The sequence below is a fragment of the Brachyistius frenatus genome, unplaced genomic scaffold, assembly GCF_029030835.1.
Source record: "Brachyistius frenatus isolate BFR_SWC_R1_liver_20210118 unplaced genomic scaffold, ASM2903083v1 Contig_2, whole genome shotgun sequence".
Lineage (NCBI taxonomy): Eukaryota > Metazoa > Chordata > Actinopteri > Embiotocidae > Brachyistius > Brachyistius frenatus.
In genome coordinates, this window is record NW_027210601.1 from 6,740,970 (window position 1) to 6,759,987 (window position 19,018).

The 19,018-nt window shown below is 40.8% G+C and overlaps 2 protein-coding genes across 2 annotated transcripts in view; one reads left to right on the forward strand and one right to left on the reverse strand.

The window, feature by feature from the left end:
- necab1 (N-terminal EF-hand calcium binding protein 1) overlaps window positions 1-551 on the reverse strand; it is a 30,058-nt gene extending 29,507 nt beyond the window's left edge. The window contains exon 1 of the mRNA XM_069697076.1: window positions 291-551. Coding sequence (XP_069553177.1) covers window positions 291-380 — 90 coding nt within the window. The 5' untranslated portion in view covers window positions 381-551. The remainder of the gene's footprint in view (window positions 1-290) is intronic.
- Window positions 552-3,404: 2,853 nt separating this feature from the next.
- tmem64 (transmembrane protein 64) lies at window positions 3,405-17,497 on the forward strand. Its single transcript, XM_069697052.1, has 3 exons — window positions 3,405-4,959; window positions 11,914-12,069; window positions 14,271-17,497. The coding sequence occupies exons 1-3, from the start codon at window positions 4,249-4,251 to the stop codon at window positions 14,460-14,462; spliced, it is 1,059 nt and encodes a 352-aa protein (XP_069553153.1). The 5' UTR covers window positions 3,405-4,248; the 3' UTR covers window positions 14,463-17,497.
- Window positions 17,498-19,018: the final 1,521 nt, after the last annotated feature.

A 19,018-nucleotide genomic window follows, 5' to 3' on the forward strand; every position in this document is an offset into this window, starting at 1 on the left:
GCGATAATAACGAAGGGGGGCCACAACTTCCAAGGATAGCTTGCAATAATTTCAACTTAGTTAACATGATTTCTTCAGCTGTAATCAAAAAAAGGTTTTTATCGGTAGAGCATGTAGTTTTTGTTTAATGTCTTTCTGCTATGGCCGAATAAAATGGTAGGCTAATTGAAAAATAAATTAAAATCCTACATTATACTTAAGTTTAGCAGTTAGGCAAATACGCCAAAAGGAGTGTTGATACCTAAGTCTGAAGCTTTGCTCTAAATGAGGATTGAAAGATGTATACTTACATCAATGAAAATGGACATTCCTTTTTTAAGCTCCATTTGAGCGATGATCTCCTCGGACACAGATTGAACCTCCTCTGAACAATCCATCATCCACAATTTAGCTTCAGGTGTAAAGTGCAGAGAAATGTGTCCGCTTGAACCTCTTATCAGATCTCTGTCACTAAAAGAAAAAAAAAATCCACTCCGTGCCGCTGTGAAGTGAGACTGAACGAGAGACGATTTCCAAAGCAAAGTGTCATAATTTAACCCTTCGCTTTACAGAGTGATGAAAAACACCTGACATTTTCTGATATCATTTCGGTCCACACGTTCAAAACCCAAATATGACTATTCTGCGGATCATTTTGAGGCAGTTCTTTGCAATAAACCTAATCACGGCGACACATAATTATGAATAACTCTGAATGATGTGAGCTTTTATTTTGACAAGATAAATATCAACACTTCCTGTAGTGTGCTGGCTCCCTCTGTCTTTATACCACTGTGCTCGCAAAGTCAAATCATGTACATTTTGTTTTGCACTTTAAAATCGTGGTGCACAAACTAATAATAAACTTTCACTAGCTCGACTACATTTTTTTTTGTAAAAGACATTCAGAAAACATAGCTTATGTTTATTGTAGCCATACAGCCACATGAGCAGCACAAAAAGCCTGAGGAATGCTATAAATAGCGAACTTTTTGTAAAATGTACAAAGGCCAGACAAAAGGTCAATTCAGCTTGAACAAAACAATTGGTTTATAATGTTCTCTCTATTTCCCTAAGAGCCCCCCAGGGTATAGTTTTTTTTTTTTTAAGTGATTTCAATCACGTGGCATTTTTTTTTAAGTGAAATATTTTCCTGGCCTGTTTCTTAAGGTTTGCTCAGTCGGCTACTTTTGAATTTGTTCTCTGTAAGAATTATTTTCCTGTCAGATGACAATAAAGATCAGGATTTTAGTTAGTCACTTAATTTCAGTGCCTGACTTATTCCAAAATTAAAGTCCACAACATACCAACATTTAAAACTACGTTTATTGCAACCGCAGCAATTTGGAGGATACATGTGGGGAAACGTTTTTAAAGATTAATCAACAAAAATGTCTTGACAAACCGGGCTTATTATTAGCCTCAAAAAAATGATTTATGCTATAATAAATGTTCATGTCACTCAGCTAAATCTGACAATTAATTTGTTTTGTCAGATTGGTAAAGAATAATAATTATCCATCAGAACACTTTAATTCTGTTGTGAGAAGCGTAAACCTTCCAAGCATCTCAGGCTGGTTGTAAAACTGTGCAACTGTTCCATCTAGTGGAGGGTTTTGACAGCACACAAACGTCACATTACAGCAAAACCTAGCATTTTGAAGTCAAAAGCTTTTCATGTGATCAGTAGACCAAGTCTACAATTGGAAAGCTTACCAGTTGAGATACCAGTGGAGGTAATGCAAAATTTTTTGAGGACTACAAAGGCTGTCCTGAACAACAGCTGGGAGACCCAGGCGATGAACAGTGATGGATGCATGAATGCACATACAGTCTGCTTCATTCCCCTCATTATGAATTTATGGTGAGCATGCCAAGCATGATGATTCCCTTCAGGGTATATATAATGCTATACACTCAGAAATACAGGATAATATAGGGGAATATGTATACAAACTCCAACAGAAATAGTAATTGCTGTTGCCTACACTATGTTAAATGTTAAATATCCTTTAATTACAAATGTGCAAATCTGGTTTTGTGAGTTTGATATGACTTCCATATAAGTGATTTGCACACAGCTCATTTTCAGAGTTGGCCTGTTATACATTTACCAAAGTACTATTAGGTTTTCTAAAGTTCTGAGGTATTTATTCTTTATTTGAGCTACAGTATATTTCTTATTTACTACATTTTATGAGGGATATTTATTTTTACTAATTCATTTGACAGCTAGAGATTTCAGACTTGACGCAGCAGCAGCAGCCTATAAATATAGATGCAAGAAGCAACCTATCAGTAGCAAAATGCAGTTAACATGATCTCTGATTTAACCACAATGTTACTTACAAGTTAATTTGTTGCAGTAACAATCCAGTATCAACAATTATGGAAAAATAGATCAGTCTGAAAGGAGATATTCTGCATAATGTTTACTTTTACTAATATCCTACATGTTTTAATACTTATGAGGTTTTACTTGGCCTAAAATTTTGAATGCAAGACTTTTACATGCACAGATCATCATCATCATCAGCAGCATAGTTTACAAGCACATTTTCTTTATAATATAGTGGAAAGTACCCAAGTGGATTTACTGAAAAACTACTCAGACTACAATTTTGATGTGCCCCAATGCTACTTTACACAGTATACTGATTTTAAATTTAACTTTTGACTACACTATACATATCTTACAACTTAAGTTACTTGTTTAATCACAACATTAAATCATTTAATCAATAAATAGCTACAATCGGCTTAACTTTTTATGATATATAAGTGTAACCAACCAGCAGTATGGAAAGTCCTTAGAATGAGCTTCACCTCGACAAGTGACTTTGAATGCATTAATAATAATAATAATAATAATAATAATAATAATAATAATAATAATAATAATAGTGTTTATGATAATATAATACTGATTAAATAATACTGAGTACTTTTTCCTTTAAGTAGCGTATTAAATGATAGTATTTATGTAGGCTACTTTTACTTGAAAACAAATTTGGACTCTATGCTGGACTATTTGTACCCTTGGATGTTAGAGCACTTTTTCTTGAGTCAATGTTGGATGTACAAGGGCCACTTCTTTCATCAATATGACGACTCCATCATAATTTATTTGCACTTTGAATTTCCTTGTTAAAATTTACTATAAAATATAAACTTGTCTTGTATTGCTTTAAAGCAAAATAGTAAAAAAATAATAATAAAAAAAACCTGTATGGTCGTATTTGTTAATTTTTGCTTATGTGGCAGCACGTCGGACCAGCAAGCAAAGAACCATCCGAGGTAAATTGATCAAAAACAAACACAGCTTGTCGTGAAATCCTACGAAACCTCGCGATGACACTCGGGAGCGTTCCGATTGGTTTAGAATGCCAAACGGGTTGGTCACGTGGGCTGGGGTTACTTGGCATTCTGGGACACAAACAGAGCTCGCGTGAATAGCACGAGCAGCGACAACAGCGTCCACCAGGAGGGCGACGAGGGGAACAACAAACACCCTAACCCGGAGAGAAACAGCGACGACTGGCTTCTTCTTCTTTTTTTTTTTTTCGCACTCGACTCTCGCGTCCCGGTTTGTCGCTCCGGTGTCCGGGCAGAAAGCGGAGCCGAAAGGCCAGCTGCGGTGGTTTTAGCGTCTGAAATGCAACGTTGGACTTTATATCCGCGCAGCTAAGTTAGCTAACGACGGGAGTAAGTTAGCCTCGCGTGCTCCGTGTGTTAGCTGGACGGGAACACTTTGAGGGAGTCACTGAAAAACACAGCAGCTTCTCCTCTTGTTATCTCGGTCCCGTCCTCTCTCTCCTGTCCTGTCAGCTCCCTCCAATCCCTTCGACTCAAACCTCGTCCTGAGTGATGACAGCTACGAATATGGCGAGGGACAGCGGCTACACGACGGGCACGTTCAGATCCCCGGACTGGCTCGGTGCCCAGCTGGTGTACCCGAGATAAACTCTCGACACGTCGGACAGTTCGTGTAATGGCCAGGGAGAGTGACTCGTTTTGTCTTTATGTCTCACTGCAACGGGAAATGGGGTTGCCGCTGCTGAAGACATCTGCTTAAAAGTGTCAGGAGTACCTGTCTCTTGTCGGAGCTCAAAACAATCAACGCTGTCCGACATGGACTTGCGCTGGATTTAAAAGGCTGTCTGCAAACCTCTTAACATCACAGCTGTCTCCAGGTCGAACAGCTGACCTGAGCCCTGCTGCTGGTCCCCCAGAGCTTTTTTTTTTTTTTTTTTTTTTTTGAGGGCCAACATGTCAATGTCAGGGGCCACGTCCGTGCAGCTTTTCTCCAAGCTCGTGAAGCACGCAGTGGGCAAGACACAGATTCAGCTGAATCGCTGGCTGCAGAGGACTGCCACGGAGGAGTGTGACAAAATTGACATCCTCATATGCAGCGCTTTCGACGAGAGAGGAGTTGGCCTCGGGAAGGCGGACGGCGACCCTCAGGTTGTCGGCGACGCAGGGGGAACGACCTTCACCAGCGGTGGAGAGTTCAGACACCCGTGCTGTATTACCACCTTTTGCTTCAAGAGTGCCCTGCTGGCGTGCATCCTGACCGCCGTGTGCTTCTCCTCGGTCGCCCTGGTGCGCCAGTACCTCAAAGACCTCCTGCTTTGGGTGGAGAGCTTGGACAGCTTCGTCGGAGCCATGCTGTTTATAGTCGGTTTGATCGTTGTGTCTTTTCCATGTGGATGGGGATATATTGTTCTTAATGTGGCAGCTGGCTACCTCTACGGCTTCGTGCTCGGCATGGGACTGGTTATGGTGGGGGTTTTAGTTGGGACCTTCGTGGCGCACCTGGTGTGCAAACGACTGTTGACTGACTGGGTGCTGAACAAAGTTGGGAACAGTGAACAGCTCAGTGCTGTCATACGAGTGGTGGAAGGAGGAAGTGGACTCAAAATTGTGGCCTTAGCGAGACTCACCCCCATACCCTTTGGGCTCCAAAATGCAGTTTTCTCGGTGAGTATGAAACAATATTACCAGATTTTCTTTTATCGAGGACATCGGACTGTCTTGTAAAGTCCACTGAGTTTTAGTAGAAAGGTCCCAGCCAGGAGCAGAGCTCATTACCCTCCTAGAGGAGGGCTCAACAAGGATTTTACAAGGAAGTTATATTCTTATTGCCAACTGACTCTCGGAGAAATCATAACTAGCCTGAAACCAGTCAGGAACAGACAGTAACATTTTAGTTGTCGTGGATTTTAGGCATTGAGCATCGTAGTTGTCCTGCTACTTCAATATTGAAGGCAGACCACAGTCTTAATAGCGGAAATGAAAGTTTCCATTCCATTTGCCAGACCCCCGAGAAAGGAAACTCGTTCTTTTGTGTAGACAGACGGAGTGCTGCGATATCTCACTTTGAGACATATTTCAGCATTTCACATTCGGGGCGATATTTTTCTAAACATCTGGTGATGTTACATTGGCTAAGCTATAGACATTTTTCTCAAAGGTGAATTTGAAGTCACTGGTCAAGGCAACAGACACCATGTGACCTACGTTATAGAGCTAAGCAGCGTCAGCATATTGCTTTCAGCTGCCCTCCTACACTTAACCCGAGGCCCTTGACCTTCATACATTGCCTGAATAATTTATACCTGCTGATTACCTTTCTCAGTCAACTCATTGGTACCTCCAAATGGTCAAAAGCCTCATGGGGTCTGTCACTGTATTGTGGGATATCAGCTGGGAGGTCACTCAACATTAGAAATATTATGCCAATTTAAACAATTATACAACTTGAGGGTAATTGTGAACTTGTAGACACTCAGGCATCGACCTCTGAACTAGAACAAACCAAATTGATGCAAAAAAAAAAAGAAGCCTCTTAACACTTTATTCAGTTACACGAGGTTATGCAGTATCTTTCATATGGAGCTGGAACGGCATCACCAGTGTCACATCTTCACATGGAATATTTCTTTTAGGAATTTTTCTTTTATGTACAGTATTGTATAATTGCTAACATTAGCCTGAGAGAAATAGGATAAGATATTTGTTACTTTAAAGTACTGAGTTTTAGCTTTTGGACAATAGAAAACTGTATGTGCCTGCTGCATATTTTAATGTATAAGCATGTTACTACAGAGTTATAATTTGTTATTGTGTGCAAAGTATTTATATACATCATATACAAACAGTGTGACCTGATGATTGTCTGTCTTAATTAATTTGAGGGTCATAATCACTGTGTAGGTATTTATGGTTTATTAAAATCTATGTGCAAAAAGGCATACAATGCAAAATTTGAATCTCAGGCAATGCATTGCTTTCAAATTACTAAAATACTGTATAACAATCATAGAAATGTGTTTAGGGATGAAAAGAAGATCAATGTGTTGATTCCAGTTAAGTTTTAATTGAACCTTCATTTCCAAAGCTAAATGCACATCATAAAACTATCAACATGCCAGAAAGCAGCACGATTAAAAATGCAGTCATTAACATGCGGTATTCAAAGATTGGGTTTAAGACTTCAGCAGTTTCTAATGTTCTGCGTCTGTGCAAAAATATCTGTCAAGACGAGAATCTAAATATTGTCGAAGGCAGAAACCAACAGCAGCACAAATGTGCAAAAGTGGATGCGAGGTGGGGAGCTTGAAAGGCATTTATAGCTTACAGCATGAAGGAGTTGATGCACGGGCCTGAGGCAGGAGAAGCAAAAAGAAGATGACGTAAGTGCATTTCACAAGCACAGTAATTGTATGGTGCACAACCAGTAGGTTTTCTGGGGTGACCGGCTTAATTAGGCATTTCTCCGTTTAGGAGATGGCTATTTGAGGTGTTTTTCATAACCACTTTTGTAAACCACTTTGTGAACCTCATTCAAATCTCAAAGTGTATCAGAGGCATATTGAAGCTGGAGAATTTTCCAACATTTTCAGATGATTAGACATAAAATGTTTGACAAATGTAGTATTTTTGCCAGACTCTACTGGATTGCACTGCAGATGCATTGCAGATTTTTTTTTTTTTTTTTTGCTGAATCTAGATCTTGACTTTGATATTTTAACCATTAGGGTGTTGGGCTGCATTTTACTGTAGAAGAGAGAAAAGAAGTTGAACTTGTGTTATTTTTGGCTGCAGACTTAAGTTACTCCATTTCTTGTTGATATATTTAGATTCAGGATGAAATGTAAGTATTGTCCTAGCAGTGACAGAAAGTCTGAGGTTAACTTGGAGATCAGTATCACAGCAATGTATCTGTACAACTACTGTTTAAATGACCTTTATACCTTTCGATAACTGAAAATAGTCATTTGGTCGCATGATTAGATCATTCCAATAATCAGCTGAGTTGTTGTTGCAAGAATCACTGCAGGCAGTAAAAGTTTGTGCTGCACTTGTACATTGACCGGTAAGTTGGAATTTGAGAGACATCTCAAATTCAAATGCTTGGGCTGTGACATTAGAGCCGAGTCGTGAGCTGACAGAGATTCTGGCATGAACCAAAATACCATAAATAGGTGTTGAGAGCTGAGGAGCTCCTTAAAATCTGTGTAAATCAATTTGCAAATTAATTTTAATGAAGGTTGACGCTGAAGTGTGTTCTTTAATTGTTGCAATGACAGATCTACGTATGTTTGAAACTGAAGGTTAAAGAAAGCCGTTTTTCTACAGGCTGTTGTGATGGTCCTCTGGAGTTACCGTTTTAAATTAAAGTTAAGTATAAGAGAATCTGTCAAGATAAAGACATTATTCCTGTTTATTATTTCCACACTCTGATCAGCAGTTTACTTGGCCACAGACTTTGTTGAGCAGGACATTCACTACGAACCGAGCAGATGGATTTCTTTTGCCTGACTGACTTACATGGCTTCTATTTTTCATTGGTTCATAATTTAAGCTCCATAGTTGGGACATAGCTCTGTGTCCGAAGGTTGAAGTGTCCCTCTAATCTCATGACAGGATCACTGGTGAAGCTTCAACAGCAGTCACAACATTGCACTTACTGTTCCACTCTGCAGAGGTGAAAATGAGGTGCCAAAGTCAAAAGGACAGACATCGTACTGTGTCGGTCAACTGCTGTCACGGCCACTGGTATTATTGGTCTCCCACAATCGGTTTGTCAAGGTCAAATTAGAAGGCGAGCTAATTGAAAGCCTTTTACATATTTACATATCTTTACATATTTTTTTTGCATGCTGTGGATTATTATGTACAGGGGAAAGCAGCAAACAAAGCAAGGAACTTTGAAGCAGCTAAAGCAGTACTGAAAGTGGGTCATATTTTGTTGTACGCCAGTTTGCATTTGTCATTTTTCTGCTGGTTAGTTTGAGCTCATGCCAGCTGTTTGTCTTTGAAAATTTGTCTGTGTTTGACTCATTGTCGTGACTTTTGAGATTGTTCCCTTTGGCATATTTTAGGCTCGCAGATTTACTAACATACCACGTAGTTTTTTGTTCAACAGTTTGTTGAGTCGGCTAATACTCCTTCAAAGACTCGCACCTGTTTTATTGAGGCATCATTTTGTCTGGTGTTTGTATTTCAATGCAGTTAACTGGCATTTGTGTTGAAGTGGTTATAGTTGATATTTGTATAATAACGTTGTATTAAGTGACAAGATGGAAGGAGTCACTAAGAATTATAACCTGAATCTGTTCGACCGGCAACTTTACTGTTTTGGTTGACTCTGGTTCACCAAATGGGAAAAAGACACATTCAGCTACCAGCTGGCGAACATGGTGGTGCATTAGACAGCTAAAAAGCCAGATACACCACTCAAGACTTAGTGGATACCAAAACCAGCAATAAAAGAGAGTGAATGTTAGGTTTACATTTGATATGAGGCTAGAAAAACAAATGAATGATAATGGAGGACCACTCCAATCAATCTGCCTCCACCAGTTGGGGTGAGGGGAGAGTGGAGAGAGAGAGAGAGAAGAAAGAACACTATTGACAGAAAACAAATAACCATTTCTTATTGCTATTTAGCGGTTTCATTTATTCGAAAAAATAATAGCGGAATCAATATTAACACCGGAAGAAACCGGAGGAAGATCAGGATTTAGATCTGGGGGGGTCTCCAACCTTTATTCCTCTTGAGAGTTCCTTTGACCTGCCGGGTAAATTGCCATCTACTGATTTGAAGACCGGTGCTTTAGACTCATTACACAGACCACAGTGTGAAACACTTGTTCCAGTTGGAGAAGTGAATGTCAGGGTGGAGTCTTCACCAGGGAGTTAAGCCATCCCTCCCAGAAGCAGGCTAATAAGCTGAATCCCCCTCTCCACCTTCCTTCACTGCAACATTTTAACCGCCCACTCCAGAGGGGTTTCAAACCCAGCTCAGACCCTCACTGTACACCTTGTAAACACATCTCATGGAAGCTCATTACTAAGCCGAGCTGATATTGTATCTGTTCAATCTTCCTCTCGATAATAAAAAGTGAAACTGGCCGTGGGTGGCTACTTCCAGGAGCATACTTGCTCACGGAGGAATTATGTGTCTGCTCTGCCCTTGGTAAGCACTTTCTGTGGGTGAGGCTACATTTCACTGTGCCCCCCGCTTCTTTCTGCTGAAGTAGATGGAGCTACATTATAGAGTGTAACCTAAAACTACACAGAGACTGCAGCAGTTCGCAAAACAATGGGACAGCACAGGAAAAATATTTGTGAATCCTTTGAGGACGAAGTGGACCTATTCAGCGCTCCATGTGTATTTTATTACAGCTGCTCACTAGCCCGGCTCTGTTCCTCTGCTGTCATAATGAGCTGATTAAATAGGGAATTTGTCATGTGATTTATTGGACCCTAACTACAAGCAAATATTTTTGTGCCACCATTAATTACACCCTGTGCTTCATCCTTCATTACAAAGGATGAACCCTGTGTGCATCCAGATAAAAAGGGAAACAGAATCACAATGACAATCCTAAAATGTACACAGTCAAGAAAGCCTACTTACTGTTTTGTTTACGAGCACAAAGGCAGACCTGCGTTGCTGCTGCTCTGAATAAATCAGGTCAAGTGTGTTTTTTTTTCACTTGAATTTGCAGATTATGTTGATACGCAGGTTTGCAGAAGCAAGTAGGAGGTTCAGTGGGAATTCTCTGCACGGTTATAAAAATACCAATGACTCGCCCTTCGTACAGAAGACAGCTGCACGCTGGATGCCCGGGTGCGAAGAGACTTCAGAGGACTTGTGCTTCACAACTCAGGGATGATGGCTGAGAGAAAGAGACTGCATTCCTTTTTCTTCTGCGGCTCTCGCAAGTCTCAGAGATCGTCCGTAGGCAGTTTGATTGTGCTGACACGTGGTGTGGACACATCAGTGCTAATCTTACAAGGAGAATGGCCTGTTACTGACTGACTGTACAGGAAAAAAAAAAAAAAAAAAAAAGGGGGGGGGGGGGGGGAATGCTCCGCGAAACTTCGGGCCGGACTACAACATTGGCTTGATTAACCAGGTTTTGATAGCGTCCGTGTTCTATGAAGTGTAATCTAGGCTATTATCATTGTGCAGTGCGATAACAGGGGAGGGTTTAGGATTTGTCACTGCGAGGAGACACTTGGACTGGGTTGAGCATACATGTTTTTAATGCCTGGTAATGCTTTGGCACAGGCAGCGTCTTGCAACAGCACAGCACACCCCCTGACACACCACTATCAGCCACAGTGTCGTCACAGTGCACACAGTGCCAAGGTCACGTCCACACACAGCCAACACACACACACACACACACACACGCGCACGCACATCAGTTTATGTCATCACTTAATCAAGGGATCAAGGGTGACAGCATCAAAGACACTTGTTTATATTTAGGTGGTTTTGCCAAGATATGAAATGAGATACTGACCAGGACGTTACACCAGATTGTACTCTGAATTTGTTTATCAGCACAACCAGGACCTTACAGATTTTGTTACCATCGTGCCCCAAAATAAAGGAATTTATAGAAACCGTTCTTAAAAAATAAGATCCTGTTTTTGTGCAGTTTTTTTGAATCAGTAAAGTTACTCGGAAAATGTTTGTGACACAGCCGATGAGTTGAGGATGTGTGAATCACTTGGGCAATTGTGTGAATTCATTTGAGCAGGACTCCAAACAGTGTTTCTGCACTGGACGGCCATGTGTGGGGCAATACTGTGGTTGACCACAACAATGATTTCACAGTTTTGTGCTGCTGTGTTGGAAGATAGGTCAAGTTGAAGGCCTCTGGTTTAATACAGGAGCTGACTGAATTTATAATAATGTGTTCTTTTGCGAAACTGCAAGTAACATTAAAACTGTTCATATTAACTACAGAGTTCCTAGTATTTTCTGCTTTAAGAGGTACACTGCCAACATAGACCACAAATATTGAGTAATATGTGCCCACTGAATAAAGATGAAGAAATAAATGGCTCTAAACGTGCTGCTCTTGAACAAACTGCACATGAATGCCCAGCCTGTTAAACATAGGTCAGAAGTTCACACACTCGGTGTGAATGCATGGTGCCAGTAGATCAAATGACTCTGCTTATGCATCGCGTCAGGCAGTCTCCAGCAGTGCATGTTCATATTGTGACGATAAATATCGGTCAGCACTATAAGACACCCCTTCTGTCATTTAGCTTGAGCTTAATCCTTTGAAAATCATGATTTTAGCTCTAAAATGTTATTGGTATAACTCCACAGTTGTTGACGGCTAAACTTAAATGGCACGAGAAGAGGGAGCAGTTCCACAGGCAGATGCAATAGTTTCAGATAAACTACCAATGCACAAAACGATGTTAATCCCTTAATCTCATCCTGCATATGAATGTATGATGGCGGATTAATATTGGTTTGTTCATTGAAAGACGTGTTATTATTTTTCAAATAAAATTAAAAATGTGATACAAATTATTATTTTTTACAGTGTACTTTAATCGTTGACGTTTTATCAAAGTCTAAAACATGTTTCTTGTAACTGCTCTCATTTCTAGATCACAGATGTGTCCTTGCCAAACTACCTGGTGGCCTCGTCTGTGGGTCTGTTGCCCACACAGCTTCTCAACTCCTACCTGGGCACCACGCTTCGCACCATGGAGGACGTCATCGCTGAGCAGAGCGTCAGCGGCTACTTCGTATTCAGCCTGCAGGTGAGCAGATGGTCATAGTACCTTCAGTAGTCCTGAAATAACCGAGGTCTCCTATTTTTATCTGTTGTGATCTTTTTATTTTTATTTTTTTTTTTCTTTTTACAACTTTTGTTCAAATTTGTATCAAAATAAAAAAAAAACGTTTCTGAACCTCGTCAACATTTTAAAATGATAACTGTTGGAAAACAAAGGAAACTCTTCGGAGCCTGCTCGACAAGACTTTCCGGAGCCACAATGCAAACAAGAGGGAGACAAATCTTTCCTTCCCATCATATCCCTCCTGTTTATACAAAGTATAACATAACATTTTTTATTTTTTTATTTTTTTTTATTTTATACACTTTATTAATCCCCGAGGGGAAATTTCTTCACTACAGCAGGGGGGCTCTCAGGGGGGAGCTGCTGCAGCAGGCTGCCACTAGCGCGGCGCCAGGTAACCTGACCTGAGGTGCATGTTTTTGGATGATGGGAGGATGCCGGAGAACCCGGAGAGAACCCACGCAAGCACAGGGAGAACATGCAAACTCTGCACAGAAAGGCCCAGGACCGGATTCGAACCCGGAACCTTTTTTGCTGTGAGGTGACAGTGCTAACCACTGCACCACCCTGTACATGTATATGTACATAAAAAGGAAAAAAAACAAAAGAATCTTTCCATCATATAAAAGAATCTTTCCATCACTAACCCTATACCAGATTCACTGGTCCACCAGAGCGCTGATATAGCGACAGGAAAAACATACTTTCTATGGGCGGTCTCCAGCACAAACGCAGAAGAAAAAGTAGACTGTCTGGTTCTGAGAAATGCCGGTTGAGCGTCTTGCTTCAGGGTTCTTATAAAATCTTTTACATCCTGACTTGTCATGATTGCAGCGATAAAGATATCGAGCACACAGAGACAAGCGGCGACACACCCGTTCTTCTTTTCTGAGAACAACGCTTGTCGAGGTCGCGCTTGAAGCTCCACTCTTTTGCTGTTGAAAGTAAAGTGAAATGTTGTTGGACGACACCCTCAAAATTATGGATGAGTGTTGTTGTTTTTTTCCTCTTTTATTTTAGGTTCATGTCTACTAAGCCTATCATACTGTATTCTAGTGCGAAAGCTAAGACAGTTGCCCCCCCCCCCCTCTTCCTCCTCCCCCACCCCTCACCTTTACTCTTTTGTTGTATAAATGTATGGGCATGAGTGCTTAGCCTTACATAGACATGGGAGACACGCCCACAATTCAGTTCAGCTCACCCAGAGGTCATTTCAAACTGTCCCCACATCCTAAACACCTGTTGAGCTTCATTTACTCCTCAGAGGGATCAGGGGACGCCTCTGCCTCAAACATTTGACAAGTTCATAAAGGTCGGAGGTCAAAGGTCACTTGGCGACCCGGTCCGACTGGTCCTTCTCTGTTGCAGCTCCGAAACTCTGGAGCAACACTCCTCTTCAAATTAGGTCGTCAACCACTTTACCAACGTTCAAAATCCGTTTAAAAACCTATTCATTTTCACCGGCCTATCCGCTTTAACCTGTACTTAATGCTTTCGTGCGATTTGTGTTAGCTTGTCTTGATTTTGATGTTACTTGTTTTTACTGATCAAGTCTGTTTGAACGTATAAATGAATAAATTCGTCTCGTATTGAAATCGGGAGATTAGATATCGTCTTAGAATTCAGATATTTTAATATCGTGATATGGTATAAATGTTGTCTTTTCCTGGTTTTAAAGGCTGCATTAATTGATATAATTTAACTGAAGTTATCAGACTTTTCTTGCTGTTCTATTATTTTCCTTTATCCAGTCATTATATCCAAACTACTGATGATTATTTATCAGAAATCTCACCGTGTGAATGGTTTGTGAAAGTACCAATAGCCAGCCCGACAATACTGATGGAATATTAATATTGGGGTCTTTGTCAAAAGTCCAATGACGTTTGATTTTGTCTCGTATCACCCAGCCGAAGTGTCTCTCGTAATGGAAGTTTTGCATATATGCAGGTTTTATACATTTTTTTGTCCTCATCCCGTTATACATTTCCACCTTTTAGAGTATAACGCAGTTCAGTAGACCACGGGTAATTACCAGACCTACAGGCTCATCACCACATACAGTACATTAGTAAACAAAACGTTGTTGTTGTTGTTTTTTTCTTCTTCTTCTTTTTTTTTTTAAACAATGGCATCACTTCTTGTACTGTGCTGTTCTACAGATCATCATCAGCATCGGCCTGATGTTCTACGTCGTGCATCGGGCTCAGGTAGAGCTCAACGCAGCCATCGCCGCCTGCCAGATGGAGCTGAAGTCATCGCACATGAACGGCTCCTCCACCAATCACAGCGGCTTCACCTACTGCAGCAAGAGGGCTACAGCGGGCAGTGGAAACTGCATCAACGTGGTGTGACCTCGGGTCGCTGCATGTGACGTAGCGCTCACTACTGGCTCACTGAATTGTAAGACCGCATAACTTAAAGGGAACCCGCCGAGTTCAGACAGTGTCCAAACCACGCTGGTGGCGTAGTGTGTAGTTTTCGTCATGACATCATACACTGACCGCCCATGTGAAGGAAAAAAAACACAACAACAACCCTGCGCCTTTAGTCGGTACGGTGTTAAAAGAAGTGTGGGACCATGCACCTTTTGAGGAAAACGGGTGCGGATGAAAAACGTTACGCGGTACATCATATTGGGAGTTTTTTTTTTAATCTTTATTTTTATGGAGGTACTTCTTAACATCTTCTCTGTTACAGGAGATGTCAATGAAATTCTGATGTTTAGAAATATCAGAGGTGGCGTCGTGAGTGAGTCTTCAAAAGCATAGCGAGGCAGTGACAGCCCGCTATCATCATGAATGTGCAATCTGGAGCTTTCTAGAGAACCAAGGAATCGATTTTCCATTTCAGTGTCAAACGAATGCCAACCTATGCACCTTTATTTCATACGGTTTTTGTTTTTATTTCAGGGTTTTTGTTTGTCTTCATCCAATGCTCACTTACAATATGAATAACAAGGGCATTATTGATATCTTTTGAATGATTTGGCTTCTTAGTCCTGTTCATTTTTAAGTGTCTTATTTTTGGATTATGGTGAAAGGGGGAGATGCTCTCAGCGAGCATTACAGGCCTCTCTGGCTGTGTGATTTCTCCCGGCTTATGACCACATCAGCTGAATTGGCCTCGCCCGCCCCGGAGATCATTTTAGCGCTTGTGCAGTTTTGGTAAAGAGCAGCTGGGGAGGAGAGCAGGTTTCACAGCAGGAAACTCAGGAACGTTTCTGCCAGGAAGTTTAGAGAAAGTGCAGTGTGATCATCTCCTTGGTAGCAGAGCCACGTGTCCTGCAACAGAACAATTCCCACGTTAAACTGAGATGTCAAATATTCCTGTAAATGTTAATAATGAATTTTCATTTGATTTTACATTAGCTTTTCTTTTACTTTTCTTTTTTTTTTTTTTTTTTTTTTTTTATGTATTTGGGAGTGAGATTATCCATTAGGAATTAGTGCATAGTTTTTGTTTAATATGGTAGTTTTGACAATTTAGTGCAATACATCAAGGATCGGTGACGAAATCGCATGAATGTCATATTTCAGTGCTGAAACCAAACTAATCAGAAATACAAAATAAAACAAACCTAAGTCTGTGTTTTTTTTTAGGTTTTACTTGCATTATAGAAGAGAACACGAGTCGAGATAAAGAGGCTTTTATTTTTGATGTGCCATAATTTGATAAAGCTTATCAGATGTTATGACATTGGCCCCACCTGAGTTGAGGCTACATGAGAATTTATTTTTGACTTTATTGGTGGTGATGATTACCTGTGAACAGTTTTTGTGTTTGAGCTCTAGTATACAACAACAAAGCTGTCATGCTGTAGATTCCTTTGCACAGTCCACCACCACAGAAAAGCATTATTTTCATACAGATGAACTAGGAAGGGGTTTTGGTTGATCAAAAGTGGAATCGGATGTGTCTCAGAAGCTGACAATCAAACACAACATGGACACTAAGTGATGAATGTGATACTACTTTTTCTTTTTACATTTATTGTGATGCTGCTCCTCAGACAAAGTCTGGTTGAGGAATAATAAGGGCTCCTTTTATGAAATATCCATCTGTAATTGTTCACAAAAGCCTGTTTTCTAATGCTGGCACAACTTTTTGTTTTTCACTTTCGTTTTGGTACTAATTGTTTCTTCTTAAAGCCAGAATCAACGTTCGTCCAAACACATTCCATGCTGTCGGTCCTCTGACAGGCTGTAGTTATTTTCATGCTAATTGTTGGTTTAAGGGCCCCTTCCTGTTTGAATTTAGCAATAATGTTTGACAGTGAAAAGCAAAAAATATACCAGTAAGATGTTTAGCCAAGTGTTGGAAATTATTCAGTTCCAGTGTTAAAAGATCTGTTTGTAAACCTTTTAGAAGTGGAAAAAAAACAAAAACAAAAAAACCTGCATTTGCTGTTAGTCGATCTATATTTCTCTGTAAGATTGAGTATCACCGTTTCCCAGGTTTGTGTTACAGTCTTCAACCTGCCTTTGACCTCCCGCTGCCTCTGACGGACATTTCTGCGTTGCCTAGATGTGAAAGACGTGTCACGAGACACACCGACATCTGTGATCAGAACAGCTTGCTCACCTCTGGAGCACTTTGTTTGGAGAGTCCCTAAAACGGTTGATTACATATCGTGATCGACTTCTCACTACCGTCACATGAACATCTTCAACATCAGACCTGAACATTGAAAGTTTACGTAGCGAGAGATGAGTGATTCATGGCTGCTAGAGTTCTCAACAACAACAACAACAAAAAATCTCACTATTCTCACCTACTCACTTTTTTTTAAAGGCACGGAAATCATTTTTCTCTGTTTACACGTTGTAAGTGTGAACTGACAAGAGACTCTCCACAAACAAAGTGTGACGTAAGAAGCTGCTCTGCTCGCAAGTGGAAAGGAAGTGGACGTCCTACCATGTTTAATGCAAAAATCAAACACATGAAACTTGATCGGCCACCGCGGACACGCTTCATTCTACTTTAGTGTCTCAACTGGGACTTTAAAAACTAGAGATTGTGGGGGAAAATGAGCAGTTTTACACTTAAAAGGCTTTGGTTCTTCCCAGGTGGGCTCTACTTAACTTAGATATAGTTATGCAACAACTGATTCCTAAGGGAAGTATATTTCATGGACACCAACACAAGACCTGAATCTGGGATGTAACTGCACACCTCAACTGTTATGGAGAAGGACGGTAACTTAAAGGGTCAAGTTAAGGGTTGTGTTCGGTGCTATGAAATGCAATACTTCCCCTTCTGTATCAAGTGCATTACACATATACTGTATTTTGTAATACAGAGAATTTTACAGTGTATAAATATTGTTATTTATCACTGTACGATGCTTGTTCAGTGTTATTTATGAGACAAAATAAAATCTGTCAGAATTTGGTAAAACTGTTTTTCACATTTTTATTTGTTTTATTACATGCACATTTTGAGCCTCATTCGTTATTCATTAAAAACGGCGTGAAATTGGTTTCTTTACTGTGGAACCCAGTGGAGATCAATTTAAAACCTCTACCAAACCTGATCATAAAGGGATGCTCCATTCCTACACAGCCTGCAAAAACATTGTGCAAGGTTACGACAGCCTTACAAATTTATTCTTTAATTCAATAATTTAATTATACAACCACTGAGTTGCATGAAACAATGTATGATCCAGATTTTTTTGGAGCTTCACCCAGAGAGACTAAAAGGACTAAAAACCAGGACAGCTCGGCCTCAACTCCAGAGCATCAGTTTTGACTGTTGTCTTTTTTTAATCTGTTTTTAGTGTGTCCCTCAACCTTATGGCAGCGCAGCACTAAATTATTGACTCATTCAATAGAGAAACTTGAAGTCTACTTGTTTTGTTTAATAGGTTACAGCTCGGGATAATGAGTGAATACCCGTCTTTGTTTATGTTCACTAAACATTGTGGCTGCCTCTTTATTCAAGATGAAAAAGCAGCTCAAAGTAATTGGTAGCGGCGGAAAACCGACTTCTCAACATGTTTTCACAGAAATGGATTGAAAAGCTGATTAAATTTCCTTTTTTTTTTTTCTCCTTCCCAAATCCTTGCAAGAGTCTCTAAATATTACCTGGCTTCATCCCTAACCGTTTGAGAGGGATGGAAATGGAAATGGCTCTTGCTCCGAAGGTTTTCCCTTATCTTGCAAACCTCTAAATGACTGTCGGTATTCAAATATGCAGCAGAAGCAGCAGCAGCAGCAGCAGCAGCGCTGTACAGCCAGAAATAATGCTGGCTTCTGGGGCAGTTTGTCACAGCGATTTTGAAGTGAAGTAGTGATGGATGTGGTGGTGGTGATATAGATTGGAGCACCACTTAGGGTTGCCCTTGCCTTGCCTGTGACAAGCTATCTGTACAGAGGGAGGTGGCTGTTTGTGTGTCTGGCTTAGATAGATTTTGCTTGTGAACAGTCCTGTGCCCGTGAAACTGCATGCAGCTACGTACACATTGGGTGGAGGAGTAGCCCACAGTCATCTGCTCACATCCTAAATCCAACAAAAGTACAAAAACCCAGAGAGAGCCGAGCCAGAATTTATCAATCAAACAGCCACAGACCAGACTCCTCGTGTTTCATTGGCCCATCTGTTACCAGGAGCTGCAGCACATATTCGTCTGCTGCTCTTCACACAGCCCGCCGATCTTTTCCGGGCTCGGGTCAGGGCCGTGTCAGATCCATCCAACCCCACCTCAAAGGACAAACCTCATCCCAGAGCCTCCCCGGCAGCCGCACGGATACGTCTCCACAAAACCAAGAACATTAATTTTGACGGGCCTCAAACAGAAGCCCCGGCTCTCACTGAAGGCTACGCTTTTGGAGGGAGAGCTCCAAAAATACATCTGTGAGGCTGCTGGTGCTTGACAACACGGAAAGGGAAATTATAAAAGAAAAAA

Bases quoted from the DNA above. Each gene is read 5' to 3' on its own strand.
- tmem64 (XM_069697052.1), top strand. From the start codon at position 4,249: ATGTCAATGTCAGGGGCCACGTCCGTGCAGCTTTTCTCCAAGCTCGTG. The intron at 4,960-11,913 runs GTGAGTATGAAA...TCTCATTTCTAG, and splicing joins TCCAAAATGCAGTTTTCTCG to ATCACAGATGTGTCCTTGCC. The intron at 12,070-14,270 runs GTGAGCAGATGG...GCTGTTCTACAG, and splicing joins ACTTCGTATTCAGCCTGCAG to ATCATCATCAGCATCGGCCT.